The 13,575-nt window shown below is 35.8% G+C and overlaps 1 protein-coding gene across 7 annotated transcripts in view; it reads left to right on the top strand.

Moving 5' to 3' along the window:
- The window catches only part of PTPRD (protein tyrosine phosphatase receptor type D), a 410,278-nt gene that overhangs the window by 281,142 nt on the left and 115,561 nt on the right, over positions 1-13,575 (top strand). For 3 of the 7 annotated variants that reach the window (XR_013943869.1, XR_013943870.1, XM_080574817.1), the window contains 4 exons: positions 167-754; positions 1,173-1,273; positions 2,161-2,420; positions 8,622-8,712. Coding sequence is in view for 5 of the 7 variants with exons in the window: in XM_080574817.1 (XP_080430943.1) it covers positions 167-754; positions 1,173-1,273; positions 2,161-2,420; positions 8,622-8,712 (1,040 nt within the window). In the remaining 2 variants the exon portion in view is untranslated. The remainder of the gene's footprint in view (positions 1-166; positions 755-1,172; positions 1,274-2,160; positions 2,421-8,621; positions 8,713-13,575) is intronic. The other 4 variants (XM_080574818.1, XM_080574821.1, XM_080574819.1 and 1 more) reach the window with 2 other exon arrangements.

Below are 13,575 nucleotides of genomic sequence, written 5' to 3'. Positions count from 1 at the left end.
CAGTAGTACAGGAGGCAGACATTATTTCTTCCATAAGGTAGTGATCTGTGGAACAAAGAGTGAGGGAAGAAAAAATTATCTATATTCCTTTTAAAACTAGACTCAAGAACTTTATGTGCAATTCTGTTTGTATTTATTATCATCTTTAAATAACATTGTGCTACAGTTCCAGGCAAACCTCGGCTTGTGATTAGCCACACACAGATGAACACAGCTCTAATTCAGTGGCACCCTCCTGTGGACACCTTTGGGCCGCTACAGGGTTACCGCCTGAAGTTTGGTCGCAAGGATGTGGATACATTTACAACCATGGAGTTCTCAGACAAGGAAGATCACTTCACAGCCACAGACATTCATAAAGGAGCTTCTTATGTCTTCAGGCTCTCAGCTAGAAATAAAGTGGGCTTTGGGGAGGAGATGGTTAAAGAGATTTCTGTTCCTGAAGAGGTACCCAGTGGATTTCCCCAAAATCTCCACTCAGAAAGCTCTACTTCTACATCAGTTCAATTAACTTGGCAGATGCCACTCTTGGCAGAGAGAAATGGCATTATCACCAAATACACCGTCTTGTACAGAGATATCAATGTCGCTTACCAGCCAGTTGAACTCCCTGTTGTTCCTGCCGATACCTCTATGACGCTTTCTGGCTTAAAACCAGATACCACATATGATGTAAAAGTACGTGCCCACACAAGCAAAGGGCCTGGTCCATATAGTCCAAGTGTCCAGTTCAGGACACTACCTGTGGATCAAGGTAGGATTTGTCTGCTTATGGCGTTGACCTTTAAAGGAGTATCGGTCTTTGGATATCAGTGTTTTTGAAGCTGTAAATAAAACTGACTGGCCCATTCATAAAAATAGTTTCAACAAACACACAAGGTAAAGTATGTAAATCTTAATATGTTTTGGATGCCTTAGAATTCAGTTGTCCCTTGCCAAGAAAGTTCTGGCTAACATCTTCACAATTTGTTCAGGTAAGGAGAACTTAAATGTTGGGTTGTCACTAGATAAGAGCAAGAGTGAGTTAGAACGTTGCATTTAAGTATGAGCAAACAGGTAGGAGAATTTAATTAATGTTGTTTCTTTGGCCTAAATGGAAAGCTAAAACTCCCAGGTAGCCATGGAAAATCTAAACTACATGATGTTGTTTATATACATTTCCTTTTTTTCAGCAGTGTTTGCAAAAAATTTTCATGTTAAAGCAGTAATGAAGACTTCTGTTTTGCTGTCTTGGGAAATTCCAGAAAACTACAATTCAGCCTTGCCTTTCAAAGTAAGTTGCTTTCTGTTTGTTAGAGAGAAACTAGAGGATGACATTCAGCTGGCTAAGTAGCTTATTGAACATGTAGCTTTTTTGGTATTGCTGTTTTTAAGAATGCAAACTAAACAGCAATATTGACCCAAGCTGCTAAATTCAGTCCTTTGGCAATTCCTGTTGTCATGGCAGTATTTCCAAGTCAGTCTGATAGTGGTTGTTATTCATGGTATGAACACGTTGCTAATCTGTAGTTCGTTGCTACTATATTTTAGACTAGATAGTGAAAAAGGTAATTTTATTTTTATTGTTACTCTTTTCTGTAGTAACTATTAACTGTGTGCTGTGTTCTTCATCTCCTCACATTTTCAATAACACACTTTTGGAGTATAACTCTTCTATTCCACTAACTATAGCATTAGCCAGATAAAGAGACTCAATGTAAATTGCAGTCTGACCTGTCATTACTTCTGTGTGACTTCTGTGTGACTCTCCATCACCTTTTTCATCTCTGGCAGTAGCCAGGAAAGAGCAATATTTTATAAAATAAATATTGCAAAAACCTTTCTGAATATCGAGTATGAATGGAATAAATCAAGGTAACTTTAAGGACAAGTTTGCCTTGATATAAATTATGCGTTCAAGCAAAGCTACTGAATTTGAATAAGTGAAATTGGATTTCAGGAGTGCTTGCTCTACTTTGAATTAATATAGAGTGGTTGTTTTTTTTTCTGCCCATAACAAGCAGTTTAATTGTAGTAATGAATTTAGTAGTATCTTACAGCCTAAAATGCCCAAAATTTTCTTTTTAAATTTATAGCTAGACTCATTCCTGAATTCAGTGTGATGATATCAGTTGTCTTCCCTGTTAACAAAAAACACATTTGATTTCTATATTAACTTAGATCCTTTATGATGATGGCAAAATGGTGGTGGAGGTTGATGGACGTGCTACTCAAAAGCTGATCACTAACTTGAAGCCAGAGACATCGTATTCATTTGTGCTGACAAACAGAGGAAATAGTGCTGGAGGTCTTCAGCACAGAGTGACAGCAAAGACTGCACCAGACGTGCTTCGTACTAAGCCAGTCTTCATCGGAAAGACCAACTTAGATGGCATGATAACTGTGGAACTTCCAGAAGTACCATCAAATGAGAATATAAAGTGAGTGAGTGAATGACATTGCATTTATCTCCAGAAAGATGATCATTCTTACTATTCTCCTAATAGAACCTGAACCTGTAGTGGTGGACCAGGGCTTTATTCCTCAAAACAACACAGAATACAGTATTCTGTAGTAGTATTTGGACTAACAATGTATAAAAGTTTGTTACTCAGCAAAGGACGTAGTAAACTCTGGTTGGAAATATATGGCTAAAGGTTGTTGTGGGAGTGTTGCCATGGAGGTCGACAAGCTCCATGGTTGGTGATAACATCAGACTCTTAACGATGAGGCCATCAGAAATGTAAAGAGTTTAGAGGGAAAAAAGAAGGGTGATTCAGGAGATGCCTTGCCATCTCGGTTGCTTCTTCTCCAGCCATTAAGGCATGGAAGTTGCTGGGTATTTGTGGTTGCCAGGCAAAGTTTTTTGACCAATGAATAGTTAGTGGAAAAGTACTGCTGTGGGGTGAATGGTATAAGAAGGGAGCCTGTCCTCAATATGGGAATGCAACAAGGATAATGAAGTTATGCCCTCAGTATGAGAGATGAAGTTAGGCCCCCGGTAAGAGAGAGCTGAAGTTATGTCATCAATAAAGTAGTAGGAGTTACTGAGCCTAAAAGAACCCTGGTGTCAGTGTGGTCCATTACGCCACAGATTGTCCTTCGGCTTCTAGTTGGTTCTTAGAGAACCCTTGCTTTTCTTTGTTAATCCAAGATAGTAAACCAAGATAGTAAACCAAGAAGGATTAAGGAAACCAGTTTTATTTTGAAAGATGTATCCTCCTGAAGAATGGATAGCCTGTCAATGGATAATTTTCCAGCTGCAGCAACATGACATACTAAGTCTCGGTTATTCCAGAATTATACTGAACTTTAAAGAACTATTATTGCATGTAAATTATTTCAAATAAATTTATTATGAAGGTTTTTTGGTTGGTTGTTTTTTTGTGTGTTTTTTTTTTTTCTTTTTAATAAAAAAAAAATCTCAGGTCTTCTCCACTGGTCCCAGTTTAATTAATAAACAAATAAATAAATAAATAAATGAAGGGAAGAGAGTTGACTAGAGGTTACTTACATTTTGGGGGAAAAGGTGCTGTGGAGACATAGCAGAAATAATCCCTCTTTAGAGCAGGGATTAGAAAGGACAAACAATAAAGTTTTGCCAAGAAAACATGAAGCATAATATAATCAATAAGTGTTATTGCTCTGCCTATAGTGGTTCTTGTTGGTCTATAAAGTTCCCATGTGTAATGTAAAGGAAATGGGGAAGAAAATGAGTGAGTCATTAAAAATCGTTGGGTATTCAACTTGCCATCTCCCTGGTGGATTTTTATTGTTGTCTTTTTAGAAAGTTGTTCCCCTTTTTCATTACTGACAGGATTTTGAGGCAGGTGAGGTCATGAAATGAATGACTTTAAAAGGATGAAAAACTGAAAAATGCAGCCATTATCATTAGACTGAATAAGATGTGGTCAGTAAAAAATGCAGATAAGGAAGACTGAAGATGGAATGAGTCAAAAAAAATTTATGAGGTAGTGTTCACAGAGAAAAACATGCCGAGTAGCTGGTTAGACAATAGCAGGAGATGGCAGTGGAAAAAGAACAGCCAATGCCCTTCCTTTTATGTAATGTGAAAAACTGAAAGACACTTGGTGACAGCAACAAAGATGCATTAAATCAATGGGATTCTATTGTCAATTTTACAAATATGTAGCATCTCCTCCTATATATATTTCCTAAGGAGATAAGATATGGCTTGACACAGAAAAACAAACAATAGAAAGATTGATCTGGCACTGGAAGTGAGCATACCAACACAATTACATACTGAAAAGAAAATACTATCATGTTTAGATACCTGATATATTTTGGAATAGGTAAGATCTATAGTCATGTAGAGGAAGAACAATTGTGTGCAATAATTATGGTGACAGTTTTTTGTTCTTCCTCTATGAGTATGTTATATGCTGGTGATTGTATGTATCTTACTATGAAGTACTATTCTTTGGGAATCTTTCAATGTTACTAATTATACTGAAGGTGAAACAGTTAATGGTTTGCTCGGATGGATTATAGGTAAATACTAATGCGATTGAGGGTAATTTTAGAAGAACCTTAGTAATCCTTTAAAGGTGATAGAAGTAATTTTCATTATTTCAGTGTTTTATGGTGGTACAGAGTAAAAATTAGAGCAGAGCTCAGAATATGCTTGGTAAAATGGATCTCTTTTGCTGGTGTCATAAGTCAGTAATTTATTTCTTTATTTTTCTAAAGTATTTTAAGTTAATGAAAAGCAAGTTTTATATTTAAAGGATAGTTCGTCTTTCTCTGAATCTGTTCCATCTTTGCAAAGTCTTGGATAAAAACAGTTTTATGTAAGACTTTGGCCTTTGTAGTTTCAGTAGATCAAGCAATATGCAAGAAAGCCCTCTGTTCTCTCATTGCCCTCATCATAACAAAAAACAAACAACAACAATAACAACAACCAAAAAAAAAAAAAAAACACCACCACCAAGAACAAAACCCTTAACTTAAAAATACTTAACACTTAACACTTAAAAATAAATATAAAGCAAATAATAAAACGTCTTTTGTAAGAGATGCTACATTTTCTGGAATTAGCTAGAAATAACAGAATTTCACTGTCTTTGCAATTTGCAGCACTGTATATATATGGGAACTGTTTCATTTTTCAGCTTGCTGTTGATGTACTTATGCTTTCAGCTTTAAAATACCCTGTATGTGCTGAAAATCTTAGCGGATGATCAAAGTTATGAGTGGGAGGCCTGCATGAAGGAAGTGTGAAAGAGTGTGAAAGTAACATTTACATGCTGGATGTTCCTTGATTGATAAAAATGTAAGAACACTATGTTAGCTTTAAAAAAAAAAAAAAAAGAGAGAGAGAGAAAAAAAGACTGCTATGCAGTTCATCCAGCAGACATCTTCAATGTCTGAAAGATATATCAGAGCCAATTATCAAATGTTTTTTGTATGAATTCCTATCAACCTGAAAAACAAAAAGTGTGTAGTCAAACTAAAGATATGTTTAAGCAAGTTAAAAGAATAAGTTTTTGCCTTCTAGGCAAACATTAATATACTGTAAATCCCTTTGAAACTAAACGAAATGAAGACATGGAATTTTAAGTTAAAATTATGCAATGGGACCACTGTAGAGTGAAACCCTCCCTTTTATGTTGGAAGTGTTTTCATGTTTTGTGGTAGAGGAAAGGATAGTGTTGTAGAAGGAAGTCTAATCTGTCTGATTGCTTGTATGGGTTGATTTTGGAACAGAATTTTGTTTTCTATGAGGTGACTAATTTGGATAAAGTGTTATAGGGGTCTATGGCCAGGTGTAGCTGCTCAGTTATCTGGTTTTGTATTAACACTAATTGGAAATGAAGATAGTTCAGGAAGTTAACAGTTTCTCCCTTGGAAATACATCAAGGGAGAGATACGACTATAAATACAATTCCCCTGACATGTGTTTTCTTTCACTACATTTACAGTAGAGCTGACCGATTGGACTGCTTTTTCCTTCCTCTGGTTTTGGCAAGAATTAGGAGAAATCTAGGTTGCTCTGGCTGAAAGACAGTTTGCACCTATGAAAATCAGGACAAGTAATTATTTGACTAAATTTTAAATTACAAATAGTGCAGTTTTATTTTTTAGATCTTCTGTTCTGGTTTCTACAGTTACAGTCTTCAGATAACATTTAAATATATGTAAATATTTCAAGTATAAGTGATTGCTAAAAGACACTCTGATTTACAGAAAATACTCAGTATTAACAGACCTATGGCTTCTACATTGTCATATTTTTGTAGCTTTCACTCCCACCATCCAAAGTTAGTGTAAAATAGCTGCATACTGCAGCTGTGACCTACTGGCAATAACCAAATAACAGCAGCCATTTATTAGAACAAGACATTTCAGTTCAAAGTGTTTCAAAATGTCATCAACTAAACTTTCTTCAGATTTGATGATGTTTAGCAAAACATTCCTTCAGCCACCAAGTCTAATAAATCTGCTCCTAAACTACTATTTAGATTGTGTGTCTATCACTTCTGAAAATTTTGTTTGTTTATTTCTTTTCAGCTTCATAAATAATGGTTTTGGGGAAAGGGAATAGAGAAAACTGTTGAAGAGGGAATCTAAACCTTTGGTACCCTGATTTTGGAGCAGGCAGACCATCTGTGGAGGTGACAGGTGACAGAGGGCTTCCTAGTAGGGAGAGATCCCAGAAAGGATTTTTTGAATCTCATCATCAAGTCAAAATTCAGAACCTCGACCCTGGGGGGACGGGGGGAGGGGGAGCATTGGAACGGGGGAACACAGTCAACAGAGAAGAATTTACGTCACTTGAGTTTTACTGTATTAAAGAAATTTTAATATTCTAATTTGTATCCTAATATAACTTTTTTTTTAAAAAGTCTTGTATTGATTTGTTTATTTATATCCTTTATGTTTGTCTTGGAGTTCACAGTAGGAGAAAGTTTGGCAGCTTTCTGCAGCTCTGGCTGACTTAAGATGCTTTAACATCTCTTTCAGAGAAAAAGAGAAATATATTTTTAACTCCAATACATGTTCGGGAAAAATACTATATATTTGAAAGAACAGATGGTTGTTCTGAAAACAAGAATTTATTTTATTATGGATACTTTAGTCTTGTTTTGTTTTATAAAACTATCACAAAAATGTGTAACATTTAAGAAAAATAAATAAATAAAAGCCCAAATATTTTTTTTTTAAATATGTACTCAACTTTAAAATCTGGGCTCAACCAGACTTACTCTTATAGAATAAGAACACGACTGTTAAAGATTATTTATCATATTGCTAATATAAAGAATACCTGTTTCAGATTTTGCTTAAATCTTGGCAATAGTGTCATTGTACAGCAGTTACAAATCTGTGCTCTACATTTCCCAATTCCAGCACCTCCTGTTGGAGCTCAACCACAAAGAAATTTCTCTAATTCCTAAACATTATTAAGTGTTAGGAATTTAAGCATTTAATACAACAGTTACAAATCCAGATTTTTGTTGCATTTCTGTTAGAGGAAGTAGCTTTAATTAAGAACAGACCATTAAAATGGATCAGTGCCATGCACTGGTATGGGACAAAGACCGTGTATTAAGTTTGTTTAAACTGAGTTAGTTTTTGATGAATTGTAAGGCAAGTTCCTTTCCTTTAGACTCCTTCATTAACTAATAAAGTTTTTGTCAACAGTGTTTAGTGGGTAAAATGAATAGACATTACAGAAGAAGGTGAACTGGCTGTAAGAAATGGCACACTGAAAGGAAAGAAGATGGTCCATGAGACAATAAAATTATCTTCCGTAATGGAGAGTCAGAGACAAACCTTCTTAATTAGCCTGTTACTGGAAATAGTAACAAGTAACAGTAACAGTGGGGGCAGGGAGCCGGGAGAACAGGGACAAGATATTTTTAGAAAAATATTTGTGAGGAAAATTTAGGGTATATGTAACTTACAAGTCCTAGCTGTAAAGAGAGCATGTGACTATGACTGTGAACAAAATACAAAAAAAAAAAAAAAAAAAGTAGGAAAAGCTGATAGTGAATGATGCTCAAAAGTAAAGAGAACGCAGCTGGAATGTATGATATGTCTTCTTTATTTTCTGTTTGTAATAGTATTGGCATCAACAAGCATGATATGTTACCCTACCATTCTTATTATACATGAAAGTCTGGGAAGGTAGAATGATAATTGAGCTTTAAATATATGGTAATATGTTTCAATTTAGGGATTTGGGTTGATTTTTTTGTTGTTGTTAGTTTTTCTTTGGTTGGTTGGTTTTATTTGTGATTTTTTTTCCCCAATTTGTTGGTGGCAGGGCACAAGTGTCCAATACCTTTTGTATTTCAAATGAAATAATAAGTTTCAGTCAACCATGCAGGCTTTTTGAAAAATAGTAATTATTTTTTCCTATACATATTTATGTGTTTACATGAAAAGGCAGGTAATTAGTGCCATTTTTTGACAAATATTTTGCACTGTTTAAAGAATGTGAATCTTTACAACCATGTTTGGGAGACTGCAATGACATACAATGCACAAAACTTTTTTCTCAACACATCACAGGTCTATTGAGCCTCTCTGAACAAACACATAGTCCATTAATTTATCTGTTCCTTCTTTCCTTTTCCTTCACCTTCAATTTTGTCCTACTGTTTCCTTTGCAGAGGGTATTACATAGTTATTGTGCCTTTGAAGAGGTCTCGTGGAAAATTTATCAAGCCATGGGAAAGTCCAGATGAAATGGAACTAGATGAGGTACTATATGTTTTCATTGTCTTTCTCTCCTTTACTAAGGAAACAATCTTATTAGTAATATGTGTTTAACTCACCAGCTAAAGTAGTTTTGGTTGTCAGGATATTCTTATATTTATATTTGAATTAGCCTATGGGGACTGAAACAAAGTTCAAATTACTTAAATTAGAGGACATTACAGACATAAAGTTGCCATAAAGCACACAGTGTCTGATCTTTTTTAGCATTAATATTTTATTCTTTTCCTATTGTAAAACGTAATGCAAAAGTGCAGGGGGTGAAATGACTTGTCAGCAAAAGCTTAATCACCAATTATGTGAACTCTAATAAAGGTCTGGTTCATTAGTGGGCTGTTTGCTAAACCTGTAGCAAATTTCAAATTGCAATCTGCAGTGCAATTTAACATTTGACCTTCTTGTGGTGTCTTTACCTGGTTCTCACATACAGTAATGCTGATGATGATAACTTTTACACTATTCTCCTTTCTACTGAGAGTGTGTGTTCAGAAATAAATGAACGAAGTAGGAAAGTACAATAGTGTGTCATTATTTGACACTATAAATTACATTTCTTTACAGAGTGGAAGTATTTTCATCTCAGTGGCAAGCCCAATAATACTAGTAATGAGTTTACCGTTACTGATACTATAAGCAATCCAGGAAGTTTAGAGTCAGAATGCAGTCCAGTCTTCTATTTTACTGAATGACAACGTGTCTCACTCTAACTTCCCTCAATCTATAAATTTGGAATAATATTAGTATTTATCATTGTAAAGTTCTTTTCAGAGTCCCATATGAAAGCCTGTCACAAAAAATGTAGTGTTGCTGCATCTGGCTAGGATTTTCAATCCCATTTGGATACCGTGGTAATTTGTACATACAGTATTTCTGCACTTCGAACAGAGGACATGAAAGTCAGGGTTTTTTTTTGTTTGTTTGTTTTTTTACTCCTAGATAAATGATATTTTGACTGGGTTCTATCTGTTCTTCCTTCTTTTGATGGATTCAGGACGTTTATGTTACAGAGGTGCTTCACCAAGTACATAGTCAGGAATTCTGGAAGAAAAAGATAGATTATGAGCTCTGGAAGAAGGGGCAAGAAACTCAGAAGGACTCTAGAGTTGTTGTCAAATTGTGCAGGGAGAAGATTAGAGGAGCCAAAGCCCAGTTGGAAATCAATTTGGCTAGTGTAGCAAATGACAATAAAAATGCTTTCATAAATACATCAACAGCAAAAAGAGGCTGAAGGAGAATCTCCATCCTCTATTGGATGTGAGGGATAAGGTAGTGATGAAAGACGAGGATAAGGCAATGCCACTTAATATCTTTCTTGCCTCAGTCATAATTAGCAAGGCCAATCCAATGTCACATGACATTCAACAAGGCTCCTTATTGCTCTCTACAGCTATCTCAATGGAGGTACCAGTTTGTAGGGTGGCAGTCTCTTTTTCTCAGGTGACAAGTGAGTAGATGTGAGGAAATGACTCTCACATTTCAACAGTGGAGGTTTAGATTTGACATTAGGAAGAATTTCTTCACAGAGGGGATGATTAAGCATTGGAATGAGGTGCCAAGGGAAGTGGTAGAGTACCTGCCCCTGGGGGTATCTAAGAGATGTGTCGATGTGGCATTAAGGGATGTGGTTTAGTGATGGGACTTGGGAGCTCAGCTTGATGGTTGGACTTGATGATCTTGAAAGTCCATTTCAACCTATCATTCTGTGGTAAGTAGATAGTCCTCAATATGCTTCCCAAGATAAAATCACTGCAGTGATGATTATCTGCAAGCAATGACACAGCTCTTTTTCCCTCTTCCCATTGACCCATTGGATATTAGTTTCAATATTTGCACCAAAATGTAAGGCAAATAAATATGTATTCACCAAACCAACACTGTTGTAGAAAGCTTTTGAAATACGAACAGATTTGTTTCAGTAACCGTGAAAAATATGTGTCAGTCTTTAGTCTTTTTCCTGATTAGAAAAGTCAAAGAAGAAAATATATAGCAATAAGAGAATTCTCAATCAGAAGACATAAAAGGAATTGCTTGAAGGACTACATGGTTCTTATCACCATTGGCTGTTTCATTGGATCCTGTGTTACCTCTTCACCAATTTCATCTACGTTGTCATCCAATTTGATTCAAATGCAGTGTTGATCCATTAACATCTTCCTTTTAAAACAGTTGGATTGTGAATGCCATCAGCTTATAACTGTAGTCCTGAATGACATAAAATACAGTTAAACAGTAAACTCAGCTGTCAAGATGCATACAGTAATGGAAAACTGATTTAATATACCACCAACTTCTAAAATTCAAAGACTAGTCACATTCAGCAGCATTAACAGATTAACTATAGGTGCCAGATGACATTGAACTGGTTGTCAATTAAATTATATGGGTCTGTGTTTCTGATTCCTATAGCAAAGGGTCATTTTAATCATCCTGCAAGTTGTGGTGCATTAATCTGTAAGATATTTTGATAAAGAGCATTTATTATTTCAGAAATATTTGGGTCAGGATGGGTTGTTTCCCACTCTAACTGATATAATTGAGACCACATTGTAGAATTAATGGTGGAAGAAATAAGATATGCATTGACTGGAAAATGAAAATTATTTCTGATAAAGAAAAAAAGCCCTTGATATATCTTTCGCAATTGCCCCAATTCATACTGTAACTACTTAGTAGGGAAAAAAATCAAAAGCACTCAGTGGCTGTATTTCATGCTCGCTCACTTAGTTTCTGTTGCTTAAAAGACTGTTCTTCCTGTTTTAGAAAATCATAGAATCATAGAATGGTTTAAATTGGAAGGAACCTTAAAGATAATCTGGTTTCAACCCGTCTGCCATGGGACTGGACACCTCCCACTAGATCAGGTTGCTCCAAGTCCCATCTAACCTGGCCTTAAACACTTCCAGGGATGGGGCATCCAAAGCTTCTCTGGGCAAATGGTTCCAGTGCTTCACCAGACTCTGAGTAAAGAATTTCTTCTGAATACCTGATCTAATCAGATTAGATCTGATTAATATCTAAACTGATCTCTTTTACTTTAAAACCTTTACACCTTGTCCTATCACTACGCTCCCTAAAGCATGGTGATAGAGTCCCTCTCCAGCTTTCCTGTAGGCTGTCTTTAAGTATTGTAAGGCTGCAATGAAGTCTCCCTGGAGCCTTCTCTTCTTCAGGCAGAACAACCCCAACTCTCTCAGCCTATCTTCATTGGAGAGGTGCTCCAGCCCTCTGATCATCCTTGTGGCCCTGGACCCACTCTAATAGGACTAAGTTTCTTTTACGCTTTCGACCTCAGAGCTGAACACAGTACACCTGGGGGCATCTCACAAGACCTCATCTTAGTGACTTTACCAGTTGGAACACTAATGTATCGAACTTCAAGTCAAATGGACTATAGCAGAAGCAAGTTCTATCTGTTGATTTCTGGTTATTCCTCCCTGCTTGATAGAAGACATATAGAAATATAGAATCATAGAATAACCCAAGTTGGAAGGGACCCACAAGGATCATCAAGTCCAACTCTTGGCACCACACAGGTCTACCCAAAAGTTTAGACCATGTGACTAAGCACAGTCCAAATACTTCTTAAACTCCAATAGGCTTGGTGCCATGACTACATCCCTGGGGAGCCTATCGCAGTGCATGACAACATATTCTGATATTAAAAACAAAATTAAAAACTCAGTGGATTTCTTCCACTTCTTCCTTCTTGGAGTAATAGTTATTACTCCAAACATTCTCCCCCAAAGCAGTTGTTGCAGGAGTTTTTTACACCTACCTTATTCTAGTGACACATTTTAATCAGAGACAACAAACACGTGAAAGCATTGGCCCAATAAATAAATTCAGAAGGAAAAGAAAGTAAATAAACAAAACAAACAAAAACAAACACACACACACACAAAAAAAAACAACCACACAACTGTCTGAGCAAACTAATTCCCAAGGATCAACTGAAGATCCTCGTGTGTGGTGGTTTTAGTACAATCTCAGATATCTGGCTAGTGACAGAAAGGGTTGGGCAGCAGATTTTTCCAAAGTGTAATTCAAATGCTTTGGTTAGATCACCTGAAGAAAAATCTTAGCTGAAAACACAATTCTGGAGTGTGAGCTCCAGTGCATAACTGACTCGTCAAAAAGTCCACCCTTACTGCACGTACTTAATCTTCCTGGTTTCCTTGAATCTTAATTCTTGAAAGAAACTAAGAGAAATGCAGAATCTTAAAAGAGGAGAAAATGTATTAGGTATTGTGCATCTGAAAATAACTATTTGAGATACGATCCTTTTTTATTAACTCAAAATTTCACTTCATGTCTTTGAATAAGTGTCATGCGAATGAATGAAATATAAACAAAATATTATGAACTGCAGACAGATTACCAAGTAGGATTACTTTAAATTTGTAAGCAATAAAAACTGAATATAAGCTTGCATGTTAAGTCCTAAAATGATTTAATAATTTCAGTGAAGTTCTGATATAAAGTACCACTGGGGATATATGTGCAAGTAATGATATTTGGCAACAATCTCATATATATATAAAATATGAATGAGGTCACAGGTTCACTTGAGGTCTATTCAGTCATGTATAATCAATGTCACAGATGAATTTTTTATCTCCACACAAACACACCTAAGTTTATCTGGCCTGAGGTGATGAATAACCACCTTTGAAAAATTTGCCAGTTACACACATTTTGTTTGACACAAGCTAATTAGCTTTTAACATTCATAGCCAAAATTCACTTTCTGATCATTTTGCCCATGGTAACAGTGTACTTAAGCATTGCCTATCTGTTAAATATATGTACTTTTTATTACTAATAAAAAGGCAATAAATAAATAAAATA

This window comes from Anser brachyrhynchus, assembly GCF_964034855.1.
Source record: "Anser brachyrhynchus genome assembly, chromosome: Z".
NCBI lineage: Eukaryota > Metazoa > Chordata > Aves > Anseriformes > Anatidae > Anser > Anser brachyrhynchus.
Note: the sequence above shows the minus strand (reverse complement) of the source record. Positions and strands in the feature narration are given on the sequence as shown.